A 13,741-nucleotide genomic window follows, 5' to 3' on the forward strand; every position below is an offset into this window, starting at 1 on the left:
GTTGCAGCCACATTCAATTTACATCATTTAGCCCATTTTCAACAGTGACAAAACAGTAAGTCTCTTGAGTGGATTGTAAGCTTTGCTGATTGTGTATTAAAGACTATAAGCAAGAACCAAGGCTACTAGGTGAACCCATGCAAACAAGTTGTAAAAATTCCCAAAACAAAAACTCTATAGCTCACTACAGATGACACAATGAAGACTAGAGAGAAAAGCCACATAGTAATGCTACACCATTCAGCTCCAAGAAGCACATTATTTCTAGTGCAGTCCATATATGGTCACTGCTAAATGTCAAATCAGCAGTCTTATAGAGTTACAGTTTGGAACTAGTGGAGTCCACAGATCTAGACAGATATGCAACATGACAAAACCCAATTATACATATACTTCCAAATCCTTAAGATGCACAAACTAAACATCAGCAACTGAAGTTTGAAGCTTACACTAATTTTTAAACCTGTCATCCTGACAACCATAAAGAAAGAATTTTAATCAGTCAGGTAGAGCAAGGACCGACTAATGGCTGATGGGTAGTTGCACTTCCAACCACAACAATAACAACATGTTTTTAGTCTATGATGCAGGCATTTTGCCTTCTATACAGCTTAAAGTCATTCTCCCATCTGATCCCTCATCTTTTTTTTTTGAGATCGAGTCTCGCCCAGGCTGGAGTGCAGTGGCACAATCTCGGGTTCAAGAGATTCTCCTGCCTCAGTCTCCCGAGTAGCTGGGACTACAGGCGTGTGCCACCACACTCGGCTAAGTTTTGTATTTTTAGTAGAGATGGGGTTTCACCGTGTTAGCCAGAATGGTCTCGATCTCCTGACCTTGTGATCCACCCTGCCTTGGCCTCCCAAAATGCTGGGATTATAGGCCTGAGCCACCATGCCTGGTGCATTTTTTTTTTTTTTTTTTGGGACGGAGTCTCGCTCTGTCACCCAGGTTGGAGTACAGTGGCATGATGTCGGCTCACTGCAACCTCTGCCTTCCAGGTTCAAGCGATTCTCCTGCCTCAGCCTCCTGAGTAGTTGGGATTACAGGCGTGTGCCACCACGCCTGGCTCTTTTTTTATTTTTAGTAGAGACAGGGTTTCACCATGTTGGTCAGGCTGTTCTTGAACTCCTGACCTCGTGATCTGCCCGCCTCAGCATCCCAAAGTGCTGGGATTACAGGGGTGAGCCCCTGCGTCCGGCCCGATTCCTCATCTTCTAACTATGATAAAGGTCATAAAGGACCATATATCCTAAATAACACCAACTAATTCTGCTGTGATTGAATCCTAGACGGAGCTATGGCTTTAGATCAAGCTTTGTTTTGTAAAAATTTTGTCTTTAAGTAAGTGGAGGTTATAATATTTGAGACCTAAATATCTCATAAAGCAATAACAACTTTTAAAATTCAAATTCAAAGTTTTTCGTAATAGGGATAAAATGTTAACACTTTCCAACTTGTTTTTAATAGAGATAATCAAGTTGTTTAGCAATTCTTTCATAATTTTCTGAAAAAGATGTTTTATTCTTGAGGAAAAATTTCACTGAAAGATATCTGGTTGGTTGAAGTAAATAAGGAAAATAGAACTTTTCCAAAAATATTATTAAATGCTTTACAAATGCTGGATTTTGACATATTTTCAACATTTACCTATTAAAATTGAAATACCAGTATCTCACTAACAAATCTGGGTTTCAGAAATTCACTAAAAGCATAATACATTATTGCATCTTCATGCCTCATTTCCCATCTTGCTGGTTTGCATCAAATCTAGCCTACTACAAAATAAAAAGACCTTAATCCTATACTCACAATAACCCTTCACACAGGCATATTCTTGGCACAAACCTGTGCAGAGACTTCCACGGTTACCAGCTGCTGCAGATTACCTTTAGTTAAAAAAAAAATGACTAGACCTTTAGCTCCTGCAATGATCTGTAGACTCCCAAAGCTGCATATTTCCAGCCACTTTTGAGTTGCATGCTGTAGCAAAACAGTCAGCACCTCTCAATAGATATTGCTGCAGAGAAAGATTTTAATTCAGCACTCTTTCTGTGTTAGAAGCAACACCATTTCCCCCTAAAAACAAAACAGCTTAATATAGCCAGCCAGCCATATAATTAAGTATTTACTTATTATTTGGTGGGCATTCCTTAGGGGATAAGGGACTTCTTTTGTTTGGTGGGAGGGAGGGAACACTACCTACTTTGATGCCAATCACTGTAGGAGTTTCTCTTAAAACTTAAAATTTTCTGTGACCAAAAAAAATGTCAAAAAAAGAGAAGAACACTTAAAATTTTACTTCCAAATGATCAGGCAACAGAAATGAGATCCCTCTTATCTTGTGTGTCATACCTTTTTTTTCACATCTTTATTTATTCTCCCAGATCCTATGTCCTACTTCTATTTAATACAATGTAGGCCATGAAGTTCTCTCCTACAACCTAAACTATCACATCACAAATAATGTATATATTTATCTTTCAGAAGTAAATTTTCATTGAAAGTGTCATTACTAATATACATTTCTGAACATGCATTTATTTATTTAAAAAAATTAAATATCCAGCCTGAGCATTATATACTATTTGCTATTTTAACTGGAGAAGGTAGCACTACTTAATAAATAAGGCATATATCAATTCTACTCCTACTGAATGAGATTATTCAACAATGATTACTCAATTAGACTGCCTTCTGACAGTGTTCTCCTTATACGTGGCAGAAAAAGTCCTGGACATTATGAGAGGTAAAATAGCTTTAGCCTCATGTGCCATAGGAATGAAATTTCCAAAAATATTTCAGTGTATCCCTCTAGGCTTAAAAAATGTTAAATATCATTTAATTTAGTGGTTTAAAAAAATATTTGTTGAGTATCGTAATAATGAATACTAGGTTGCAAATTTCATCTAATTAAATTTCTTGCTGCTGTTGAGTATCCACAGAATTATAGCTTGTGTAAGAACATTAACCAACCATGCACCTTGTAGAATATGGTACTGGGGAGTTGATTCTGACAGCTCGGTCTTAAACTTAGACCCTCCTGTTTTTTGTTTGTTTTTGAGATGGAGTCTCGCTCTGTCACCCAGGCTAGAGTGCAGTGGCACGATCTCGGCTCACTGCAACCTCAGCCTCCTGGGTTCAGGCCATTCTCCTGCCTCAGCCTCCCGAGTAGCTGGGACTACAGGCACCTACCACCGCGCCCAGCTAATTTTTGTATTTTTAGTAGAGACGGGGTTTCACCATCTTGGCCAGGCTGGTCTCGAACTCCTGACCTTGTGATCCACCCACCTTGGCCTCCCAAAGTGCTGGGATTACAGGTGTGAGCCACCGCACCCGGCCAGACCCTCCAGTTTTTTAAATTGAAATAGAAAAATTAAATTAGTTTGCAAATAGAAGATACTGTCTAGCCTACAGATTTCATTACAAAATTCTGCCTTGTCATAATCCCCAAAATAATACAGAACAAGGCACAAACCCCAGTGATTTTTAACTTAGCAAAGTGGGCTTGGCATTTTATCCTTATGTCAAAACACAAGACTAGGCTTTCAGTGAAATATCAGATGAGAATTCTCCCTCTGCAGCATTATCACATGCGTCATCAATTACTGCCATGCCTAAGTCTAGCATCATGCCAGCACATTAAGACAGAAAGTACTATATGCAGTGTTCACTGGACCAGAAAGACAGAAATAAGAAAGGGAGGTGGGGAGAAAGAAACCCTAGAGAAGAAATTAAAAAAGGCAGACCGTGCAATACAAACCAGATCATGGCTGCTTAGCTAATATGGGCCAACTGCTGTGGAAGAAAAATGTCGAACACCCCAAGTTGTGTAAATTTCTGTAAACATCTAAACACACATACAAACACACACAACACCAACCTAATTAGGAACATAAATATATGTTGATCCTTTACTATGTTACAGTTTTGAAAATAAAAATTAAAGTTAAAATATCCGTATTCTCTAAATTGCCTTCTTATTTTCCTGAGGAAGAAGCTAGTGTTTCTTAAGGGGAAGGGGTGGGCTTGCCATGGATGGTTATAAAGATTAAGATTCCCTTTTTGACTTTTTTCCCCACTCAAGTTTTACCAATAACTCACGGAAATCATTATTAAACATGTACACTTAAGCACAAATAGTAAATGCTGACAATAATGACAAGTTTAGACATTTTAACAACAGACTGTGTTATTTAAAAATAATGGGTTTGGCCGCGCGTGGTGGCTCAAGCCTGTAATCCCAGCACTTTGGGAGGCCGAGACAGGGCGGATCACGAGGTCAGGAGATCGAGACCAGCCTGGCTAACACGGTGAAACCTCATCTCTACTAAAAAATACAAAAAACTAGCCGGGCAAGGTGGCGGGCACCTGTAGTCCCAGCTACTTGGGAGGCTGAGGCAGGAGAATGGCATGAACCCGGGAGGCAGAGCTTGCAGTGAGCTGAGATCCAGCCACTGCACTCCAGCCTGGGTGACAGAGCGAGACTCCGTCTCAAAAAAAAAAAAAAAAAATGGGTTTTTCAAAATGAAAATAATGTTCAAAAATTAAGAAGTTTTTTTAAAACTAAGAGCCAGGTAAATAAATCTCCTTGTTCTGTTGCTTGGTATCATCAGTGTCCAAAACTAAGTAGTATGAAAAGATAGAAACAATCAGCTTTTGACAAAAACCAGACAATTCTTAAGCTACACAGACCAAACTTGCCATGTTTCACAAGAGTCTGGTAAATAAAACATATTACTCCTTGAATGTTTCTAATATAATATTTTTTTAAAATGTCCAGTACATACTCTACTTATGTAGGAACATTTCATACATAATTATATTGCCCAGGAGAGGTGAAGCCATAAAGGATCAAAATACATTTTACTCCTTTATTCAATTTACAAAATGCTAAACTTTAACTTGCTGCCTTCAACAAAGTATCAGTATGGGCCAGAAAGATATTTTTCCATCAAAATTCTAATGTGTTTCTAGATTTTTTTGGACTAATTTCCCAACATATTAAATATTAGATTACATCCCAAATTCTAATTGATTACTGTATGGCATGCAAGAAAACAACTCTAAACTGTACTATTGGTCATTAATAAGTTTAACTTCACTCACTATCAAGTGTCACACGAACACTACCTAACTAACTGGCTAAGACCCGAAATTAAGCACTGATTATCTTACCGATTCTATAGGCTTGTCAAGTGATGCTTGTTCAATTTCCAAGTGTCCTTCCTCATATTGATCAAAGTGATTACCCTGAAAAAAGATGATTACAATTATTTTTCAAAAGCAGTAAGTGTCAAATTAACAGTTTAACCAAACTAAGGATTATTTTTAACTTTTATTTTTAACCTAAAAGAACATTGCAATCGTTCTTTTTCAGTAGACAATCAAAACCACACCACAAATTCCAACTTTTCAAAAATTTATAAAAATGGGCCAGGCGTGGTGGCTCATGCCTGTAATCCCAGCACTTCAGGAGGCTGAGGCAGGTGGATCACCTGAGGTCAGGAGTTCAAGACCAGCCTGGCTGAAACAGTGAAACCCCATTTCCACTAAAATTACAAAAAATTAGCTGGCTGTGGTGGCATGCGCCTGTAGTCCCAGCTACTTGGGAGGCTGAGGCAGGAGAACCGCTTGAACCTGGGAGGTGGAGATTGCAGTGAGCTGAGATTGGGCCACTACACTCCAGCCTGGGCAACAGAGCAAGACTCCATCTCAAAAAAGAAAGAAAGAAAAAAACTTTATAAAAATGTATTAGGGCTGGGCACAGTGGCTCACGTCTGTAATCCCAACACTTTGGGAGGCTGAGGTGGGAAGATCACTTGAGGACAAGAGTTCAAGACCAGCCTGGGCAATACTATGAGACCCTGTTTCTAAAAAAATTTTTTTTAATTAGCCACACATTGTGGTGTGAACCTGTAGTCCCAGCTACTCAGGGGGCTGAGGTGGGAGGATCACTTAAGCCCAGGAGGTCAAGGCTGCAGTGAGCTGTGATCAAGCCACTGCACTCCAAGTCTGGGTGACAGAACGAGACCCTATTTCAAACAAAACAAAACACAACTTATTAGGAATCTAGGCTTAGTAATCTGAACTTTTATTCTCCTAACAAGTGTTGAAATTGTAAACTAAAACACTACCAACCATTTGGGACACCAACTCTTTTAGACTGACTACATTAGGAAGACTAGAGAGTCTTACAAACAGCCATGCTGTTTTACCTTTTTTTTTTTTTTTTTTTTTGAGACAGAGTCTCACTCTGTAGCCCAAGCTGGAATGCAGTGTCACAATCTCAGCTCACCGCAACCTCCGACTCCAGGGCTCAAGTGATTCTTGTGCCTCAGCCTCCCAAGTAGCTGGCACTACAGGTGCGCGCCACTATGCCTGGCTAATATTTTCTATTTTAGTGGAGATGGGGTTTCACCATGTTGCCCAGGGTAGTCTCAAACTCCTGAGCTCAGGCGATCTGCCCACCTCAGCCTCCCAGAGTGCTGGGATTACAGGAGTGAGCCACTGCACCCAGCCTGTTTTACTTTTTTATAAGCAATATTGCATTAAACCTTTAATAATGAAGAAAACAAGTCATAGTAATGAAAATAAAATCTATATTTTAATAAATACTGCTCAATCTGGTAACATCATTTTAAACCAAATCTGCTAAGATGTTAAACTTTAAAACAATTGATACCTCCCAGCTTTTCAAGAAATTAAAAATAAGTTCTTGACAGTTTCCAAAGCAATTATTCCTTAAGATGATCTGCAAAGGAGATAAACATGCCTGTATAATGATGTATTTGATCATAATCAAGCAAGTTGTCACTGCAACTAAAATAAGTAAAAACAGTTTCAACAAACGAAACTGCAGACAACTAAGAAGTTCCCTCTAATCATAGTTTTCACAAGTCTCCTTGCTTCATCAGGAAGGAATAGCTCATTATTTGGTTTTAAATCAAAATATCAATTTTCTGGTTCCCTTCTAGTCTTAAAGTGTAAGGCATTAGGATATGAGAGTCCCACAATGACCTAAATCAAAAGACTAAAGACTTCAGTCTTTTGGTCTAGCCTAAATGAATTCGGTGTGTGGAATGATATAACTTGAATGTTAACCTAACAAAAAGTTACTTTGCCTTTTCAAGGTAAAATTTAAATTCTAATTCAATAAACAAAATTTAATGATGCGGAGCTCTAACATGTAATTTGTCAAATTGTACAGTAAGTATTACGTTTCTCTCACTAGACTGTGAAGTCCTTGAAGACAAGAACTGAGTCTTGTTTATTTCTTACACCTGATACTTAACATGACAGCCAAACACTAGGGAACAATTAGGTGCTAAAATTGTGTGGCAGTGCTGAACAAGTTCTAGAACAAGATGGTGGTGGTGACAGTAGTACAATATTGTTAATGTACTTAATACCACTGAACTGTATACTTTTATTTTAAGAGAAGGGGGTCTCACTATGTTGCCCAGGCTGCCTTCAAACTCCTGGGCTCAAGGAGCCCAAGCCTCGGCCTCTTGACCAGCTGGAACTACAGGCGCCACATTACTACACTTGGCTTGGACTATATACTTCAAAATAGTTAAAGTGATAAATTTTATGTTACACGTATTTTACCACAATAAAAAGAATAAAAACAAAAATTGTATGGTAAAGTCTATCCAAATAAAGGGAAAAAAAAGGAGAAAAATGGAATAGCAAGGGACAGGAATACGCTTTCCAAAGACAAAAAAAAAAAGACTTAAGAGTGGGTATTTCAGGAATGAAAAAAAGCAATAATCAACAAATGATTTTAAAAAAAATTAAAAACAGCTATTAATCCTGAAAGTCTGTCTTTTTGTTTTGTTTTGTTTGAGATGGAGTCTTGGTCTGTCACCCAGGCTAGAGCGCAGTGGTGCCATCATGGTTTACTGCAAACTCCGCCTCCCAGATTCAAGGGATTCTCCCACCTCGGCCTCTGGAGTAGCTGGGATTACAGGCACACACCACCACATCTGGCTAATTTTTGCATCTTTAGTAGAGACGGGGGCGGTCTCACCATGTTGGCCAGGCTGATCTCGAACTCCTGACCTCAAGTGATCCGCCCGCCTCAGCCTCCCAAAGTGCTGAGATTACAGGTTTGAGCCACCAGGCCCAGCCTGAAAGTCTGTCCTCAATTAACCTCCAAACACCTGCTACTTGGCATTTTAATTTCTACTGTAACACTTAACATTTTAAGTTACTTTAAAGGTATTAATTGCAAAGTACTTCTAAATTACTAAATCATAAATATCCAAATACTGAGATTAACTCAAACCTCATTATATTACAGAACACCAATGTACAGCCGAATATTGATTCTTTCACTCTACAGGTCTATACAATTTAATGATACAAGATAAACCAGGTGCAGTGGCTCATGCCTGTAATTCCAGCACTTTGGGAGGCTGAAATGGGAGCACTGCTGGAGGCCAGGAAGTTGGACATCAACTTGGGCAACATAGTGAGCAAGACCTTGTCTCTACAAAAAAATCAGAAGGGTGTGGTGGTGTGTACTTATAGTCCTAGTCCTATAGTCCTAGCTACTCGGGAGGCTAAGGCAGGAGGATCACTTCAGCCCAGGGGTTCAAGACGGCTATGAGCAGACTGAGCCACTGCATTCAGGACTGGGTAACAAATCAAGAGTCTGTCTCAAAAACAAAAAACAAACAAAACAAAACAAAAAAACAAAAAACCTCATCCTAACAATAACTGTGTACTACTTTTTTAAAGTAATTAAACCTTTAGTTTATTTGTTTAGAGACAGAGTCTCTCTCTGTCACCCAGGCTGGAGTGCAGTGGAACCATCATAGCTTACTGTAACCTTGAACTCCTGGGCTCAAGCAATCCTCCCACCTCTGCCTCCCACGTAGCTAAGGCAACAGGCATGCACCACCACACCTGGCTGTTTTTTATGTTGATTTAGGTGGTCTCAAACTCCTGGACTCAAGTGATCCTCCTGCCTCTGCCTCTGCCTCTGCCTCTAAAACTGGGATTACAGGCGTAAGTCATCAAGCCTGGCCTACAGTACTTAACTTAGGACAACTATGTGATGGTTTTAAACAAAAAAAGAATTGCCCCAAAATATATCACTATCAAATGTGACATTTAAAGTACAAACACAGATTATTAAAGAACTACCAATTAATTCTACACAAAAGAAAATGGACACCTTCTAGGAAAAACCATTTCAGCTCATCCTTGCTGCATGAAAAATCACACAAGTTTTTCCAAACAGAAAATGAATCATTAGCAAAATCTTCTTTTAATCTTAGGCTTAAATTTATTTTAGAAAACCCTTCTGTAGATTACAAACTACTGTCAGCAAATGCCAGGTTCCAAATAAGACATTTAACAAATTTCTAAATACAGTCAGCTAATTAACTTTTCAAGTCATTCTGAATCTGTCAGATGCCATACAAATCTGGATTAATAATATAGACAATTCAACAGAGAAATTTTAATGTTTTCAATAAATGGCGCTAGAACCAGGTGTCCATATGCCAAACAAAGAGCTTCAATCCATACTTTGAATAATAAAAAAAAGAACTCAAAATGCACTGCAGACCTAAATGTAAAACTGAAAATGATATATTCTACAAGAAAAAATACAAGAGAAAACTCTTTGTGACCACAGGCTAGACAAATATTTTCTTAGAGACAACCCCAAAGCACAATCAATACATGGAATAAAAAACTGATGGCTGGGCACGGTGGCTCACACCTGTAATCCCAGCACTTTGGGAGGCCAACGTGGGTAGATCACAAGGTCAGGAGTTCGAGACCAGCCTTACCAACATGGTGAAACCCTGTCTCTACTAAAAATACAAAAATTAGCTGTGTGTGGTGGTGCACACCTGTAATACCAGCTACTCAGGAGGCTGAGGCAGGAGAATCGCTTGAACCAGGAGGCAGAGGTTGCAGTGAGCCGAGATCGCACCACTGCACTCCAGCCGGGGAGACAGAACAAGACTCTCTCAAAAAAAAAAAAAAAAAAAAAAAAAAAATTGATAAGCTGGACTGGGAGAAAATATTTACAAATCTTATTCCTTTTTTAAAAAAATCAGAAACCAATGAATGCTGAACAAATCCATACCTGATTAAAATCTTGTATCCAGAAAATATACAGAATTCTCAGGCCGGGCGCGGTGGCTCAAGCCTGTAATCCCAGCACTTTGGGAGGCCGAGACGGGCGAATCACGAGGTCAGGAGATCGAGACCATCCTGGCTAACACGGTGAAACCCCGTCTCTACTAAAAATACAAAAACTAGCTGGGCGAGGTGGCGGGCGCCTGTAGTCCCAGCTACTCGGGAGGCTGAGGCAGGAGAATGGCGGAAACCCGGGAGGCGGAGCTTGCAGTGAGCTGAGATCTGGCCACCGCACTCCAGTCCGGGCGACAGAGCGAGACTCCGCCTCAAAAAAAAAAAAAAAAAAAAAAAAAAAGAAAATATACAGAATTCTCAAAGAGGGAAAAAAACAACCCAATTTTTTTTTTTTTTTTTTTTTTTTTTTTTTGAGACGGAGTCTCGCTCTGTCGCCCAGGCTGGAGTGCAGTGGCCGGATCTCAGCTCACTGCAAGCTCCGCCTCCCGGGTTCCCGCCATTCTCCCGCCTCAGCCTCCGAGTAGCTGGGACTACAGGCGCCGCCACCACGCCCGGCTAGTTTTTTGTATTTTTAGTAGAGACGGGGTTTCACCGTGTTAGCCAGGAGGGTCTCGATCTCCTGACCTCGTGATTCGCCCGTCTCGGCCTCCCAAAGTGCTGGGATTACAGGCTTGAGCCACCGCGCCCGGCCACCCAATTTTTAAAGTGAGCATAGATTTAAACATTTCATCAATGATAAACAGGTGGCAAGTAAGCACATGACAACACATTCAAGATTATTAACCATTAAGGAAATACAAACTAGAAGCATTAAGGAAATATAACCATTAAGGAAATACAAAGCATTAAGTAAATACAACCATTAAGGAAATACAAACTAGAAGCACAATATTTTAATGCCTATTAAAATGGCATTAAAAAAAAAATGCAGCAGGGCGCGGTGGCTCACGCCTGTAATCCCAGCACTTTGGGAGGCCGAGGCGGGTGGATCACGAGGTCAGGAGTTCAAGACCAGCCTGGCCAACATGGTGAAACTCCATCTCTACTAAAAAAATACAAAAATTGGTCAGGCACGGTGGTTGACATCTATAATCCCAGCACTTTGGGAGGCCAAGGAGGGTACATCACCTGAGGTCGGGAGTACAAGACCAGCCTGACCAACATGGAGAAACTTCGTCTCTACTAAAAAAAAAAAAAATATACAACATTAGCCAGGTGCGGGGGCTCATGCCTGTAATCCCAGCTACTCAGGAGGCTAAGGCAGGAGAATCGCTTGAACCCGGGTGGCAAAGGTTGCAGTGAGCCGAGATCATGCCACTGCACTCCAGCCTGGGTGACAGAGTGAGACTCCAGTCTCAAAAAAAAAAAAAAAAAAAAAAAAAAAAAAATGCTAATACCACTTCTTTTTTGTTTGTTTGGAGACAAGAGTCTCTCTCAGTTGTCCAGGATGGAATGCAGTGGCACCATCATGGCTCACTCCAGCCTCAACTCTCCTTGGGGCTTAAGCCACCCTTCCCATCTCAAGCTCCCCAGTAGCTGGGACTAGAGGTGCACACCACCACACCAAGCTAATTTTTGTATTTTTGGTAGAGATGGGGTTTTGCCATATTGCCCAGGCTGGTCTCGAACTCCTGGGCTCAATCTGCCCATCTTAGCCTCCCGAAGTGCTGGGATTACAGGCGTGAGTCCTCCTCCGATAAAACTTCAGATGAGCAACTTTCATGCATGCTGGTGAGAACATAAAATAGTACAGTCAACTTAAAACACTTGCCTGTGAATGTTTATAACAACTTTATTTGTACGCTAGAAACTATCCGAGTATCTGTCTATTGGGAAGTGAACTTTAAAAACTATGGTACACCCCGTACAATGAGATATTACTCGGCACTAAAGACAAACAAATTATTCATATAACAGATATGAATCTCAAATGCTTTATGCTGAGTGAAAAGAAGCCATACTCAAAAGGCTTCCATATATAGGACATTCTGGAAAAAACAAAGCTAAAGAAAAGAAAAAGATCAGTGATTGCCAGAAGCTATACACTGGTTGTTGTGGTGGCTGCACTATGATGTTATTTTGTCAATACTCAAATTGTACTTTTTTTTCACCATCTTATGGTGCTGATAAACTGTACATGTAAATGGGTGAATTTCACTGTATCTTAATTGTACTTTAATTTTTTGAAAAATGGTGAGGCCGGGCGCGGTGGCTCAAGCCTGTAATCCCAGCACTTTGGGAGGCCGAGACGGGCGGATCACGAGGTCAGGAGATCGAGACCATCCTGGCTAACACGGTGAAACCCCGTCTCTACTAAAAACTACAAAAAACTAGCTGGGCGACGTGGCGGCGCCTGTAGTCCCAGCTACTCGGAGGCTGAGGCAGGAGAATGGCGTGAACCCGGGAGGCGGAGCTTGCAGTGAGCTGAGATCCGGCCACAGCACTCCAGCCTGGGTGACAGAGCGAGACTCCGTCTCAAAAAAAAAAAAAAAAAAAAAAAAAGAAAAATGGTGAAAACAGGCTGAATATTTCTATATTTCCCCTCTAAAAAAATGTATTTTTTGAACACTTAAATTCAAATCCTGTTCTGTAGGCAGATTATGGTGGCAGTTATAAGAATCTATAAATGTGTTAAAATTCATAGAACTAGGCTGGGCATGGTGGTTTACACCTGTAATTCCAGCATTTTGGGAGACCAAGGCAGGCATATCACTTGAGGTCAGGAGTTTGAGACCTGACTGGTCAACATGGAGAAACTCCATCTCTGATAAAAATACAAAAATTAGGCCAGGCGCGGTGGCTCAAGCCTGTAATCCCAGCACTTTGGGAGGCCGAGACGGGCGGATCATGAGGTCAGGAGATCGAGACCATCCTGGCTAACACAGTGAAACCCCGTCTCTACCAAAAAACTACAAAAATCTAGCCGGGCGAGGTAGCGGGCGCCTGTAGTCCCAGCTACTCGGGAGGCTGAGGCAGGAGAACGGCGGGAACCCGGGAGGCGGAGCTTGCAGTGAGCTGAGATCTGGCCACTGCACTCCAGCCCTGGCGACAGAGCCAGACTCCGTCTCAAAAAAAAAAAACAAAAACAAAAACAAAAAAAAAAAAACAAAAATTAGCTAGGTGTGGTGGTACACACCTGAGATCCCAGGTCCTCAGGAAGCCGAGGCAGGAGAATTGCTTGAACCTACGAGGCAGAGGTTGCAGTGAGCCAACGTGTCACCACTGCACTCCAGCTTGGGCGAGAGTGAGACTCTTGTCTCAAAAATAAATAACCCCATGTTCTCACTCGTAAGTGGGAGTTGAACAATGAGAACACACGGACACAGAGAGGGGAACATTACACACAGGGGCCTGTCAGGGGGTGGGGGGCAAGGGGAGGGAGAGCATTAGGACAAATACCTAATGCATACGGGACTTAAAACCTAGATGAGGCCGGGCGCAGTGGGTCACGCCTGTAATACTAGCACTTTGGGAGGCCAAGACGGGTGGATCATGAGGTCAGGAGTTCAAGACCAGCCTGGCCAACATGGTGAAACCCCCGTCTCTACTAAAAATACAAAAAAATTAGCCGGGTGTGGTGGCTGGTGCCTGTAATCCCAGCTACTCAGGAGGTTGAGGCAGGAGAATC

The 13,741-nt window shown here is 41.1% G+C and overlaps 1 protein-coding gene across 5 annotated transcripts in view; it reads right to left on the bottom strand.

The window, feature by feature from the left end:
- GPATCH8 (G-patch domain containing 8) overlaps positions 1-13,741 on the bottom strand; it is a 116,371-nt gene that overhangs the window by 78,910 nt on the left and 23,720 nt on the right. For 3 of the 5 annotated variants that reach the window (XM_010353981.2, XM_030922882.1, XM_030922885.1), the window contains exon 2: positions 5,176-5,250. In XM_010353981.2, the coding sequence (XP_010352283.1) occupies positions 5,176-5,250 (75 nt within the window). Of the gene's footprint in view, positions 1-5,175; positions 5,251-13,741 lie in introns of those variants that run through there. The other 2 variants (XM_030922883.1, XM_030922884.1) reach the window with 2 other exon arrangements.

The sequence above is a fragment of the Rhinopithecus roxellana genome, chromosome 19 (assembly GCF_007565055.1).
Source record: "Rhinopithecus roxellana isolate Shanxi Qingling chromosome 19, ASM756505v1, whole genome shotgun sequence".
Lineage (NCBI taxonomy): Eukaryota > Metazoa > Chordata > Mammalia > Primates > Cercopithecidae > Rhinopithecus > Rhinopithecus roxellana.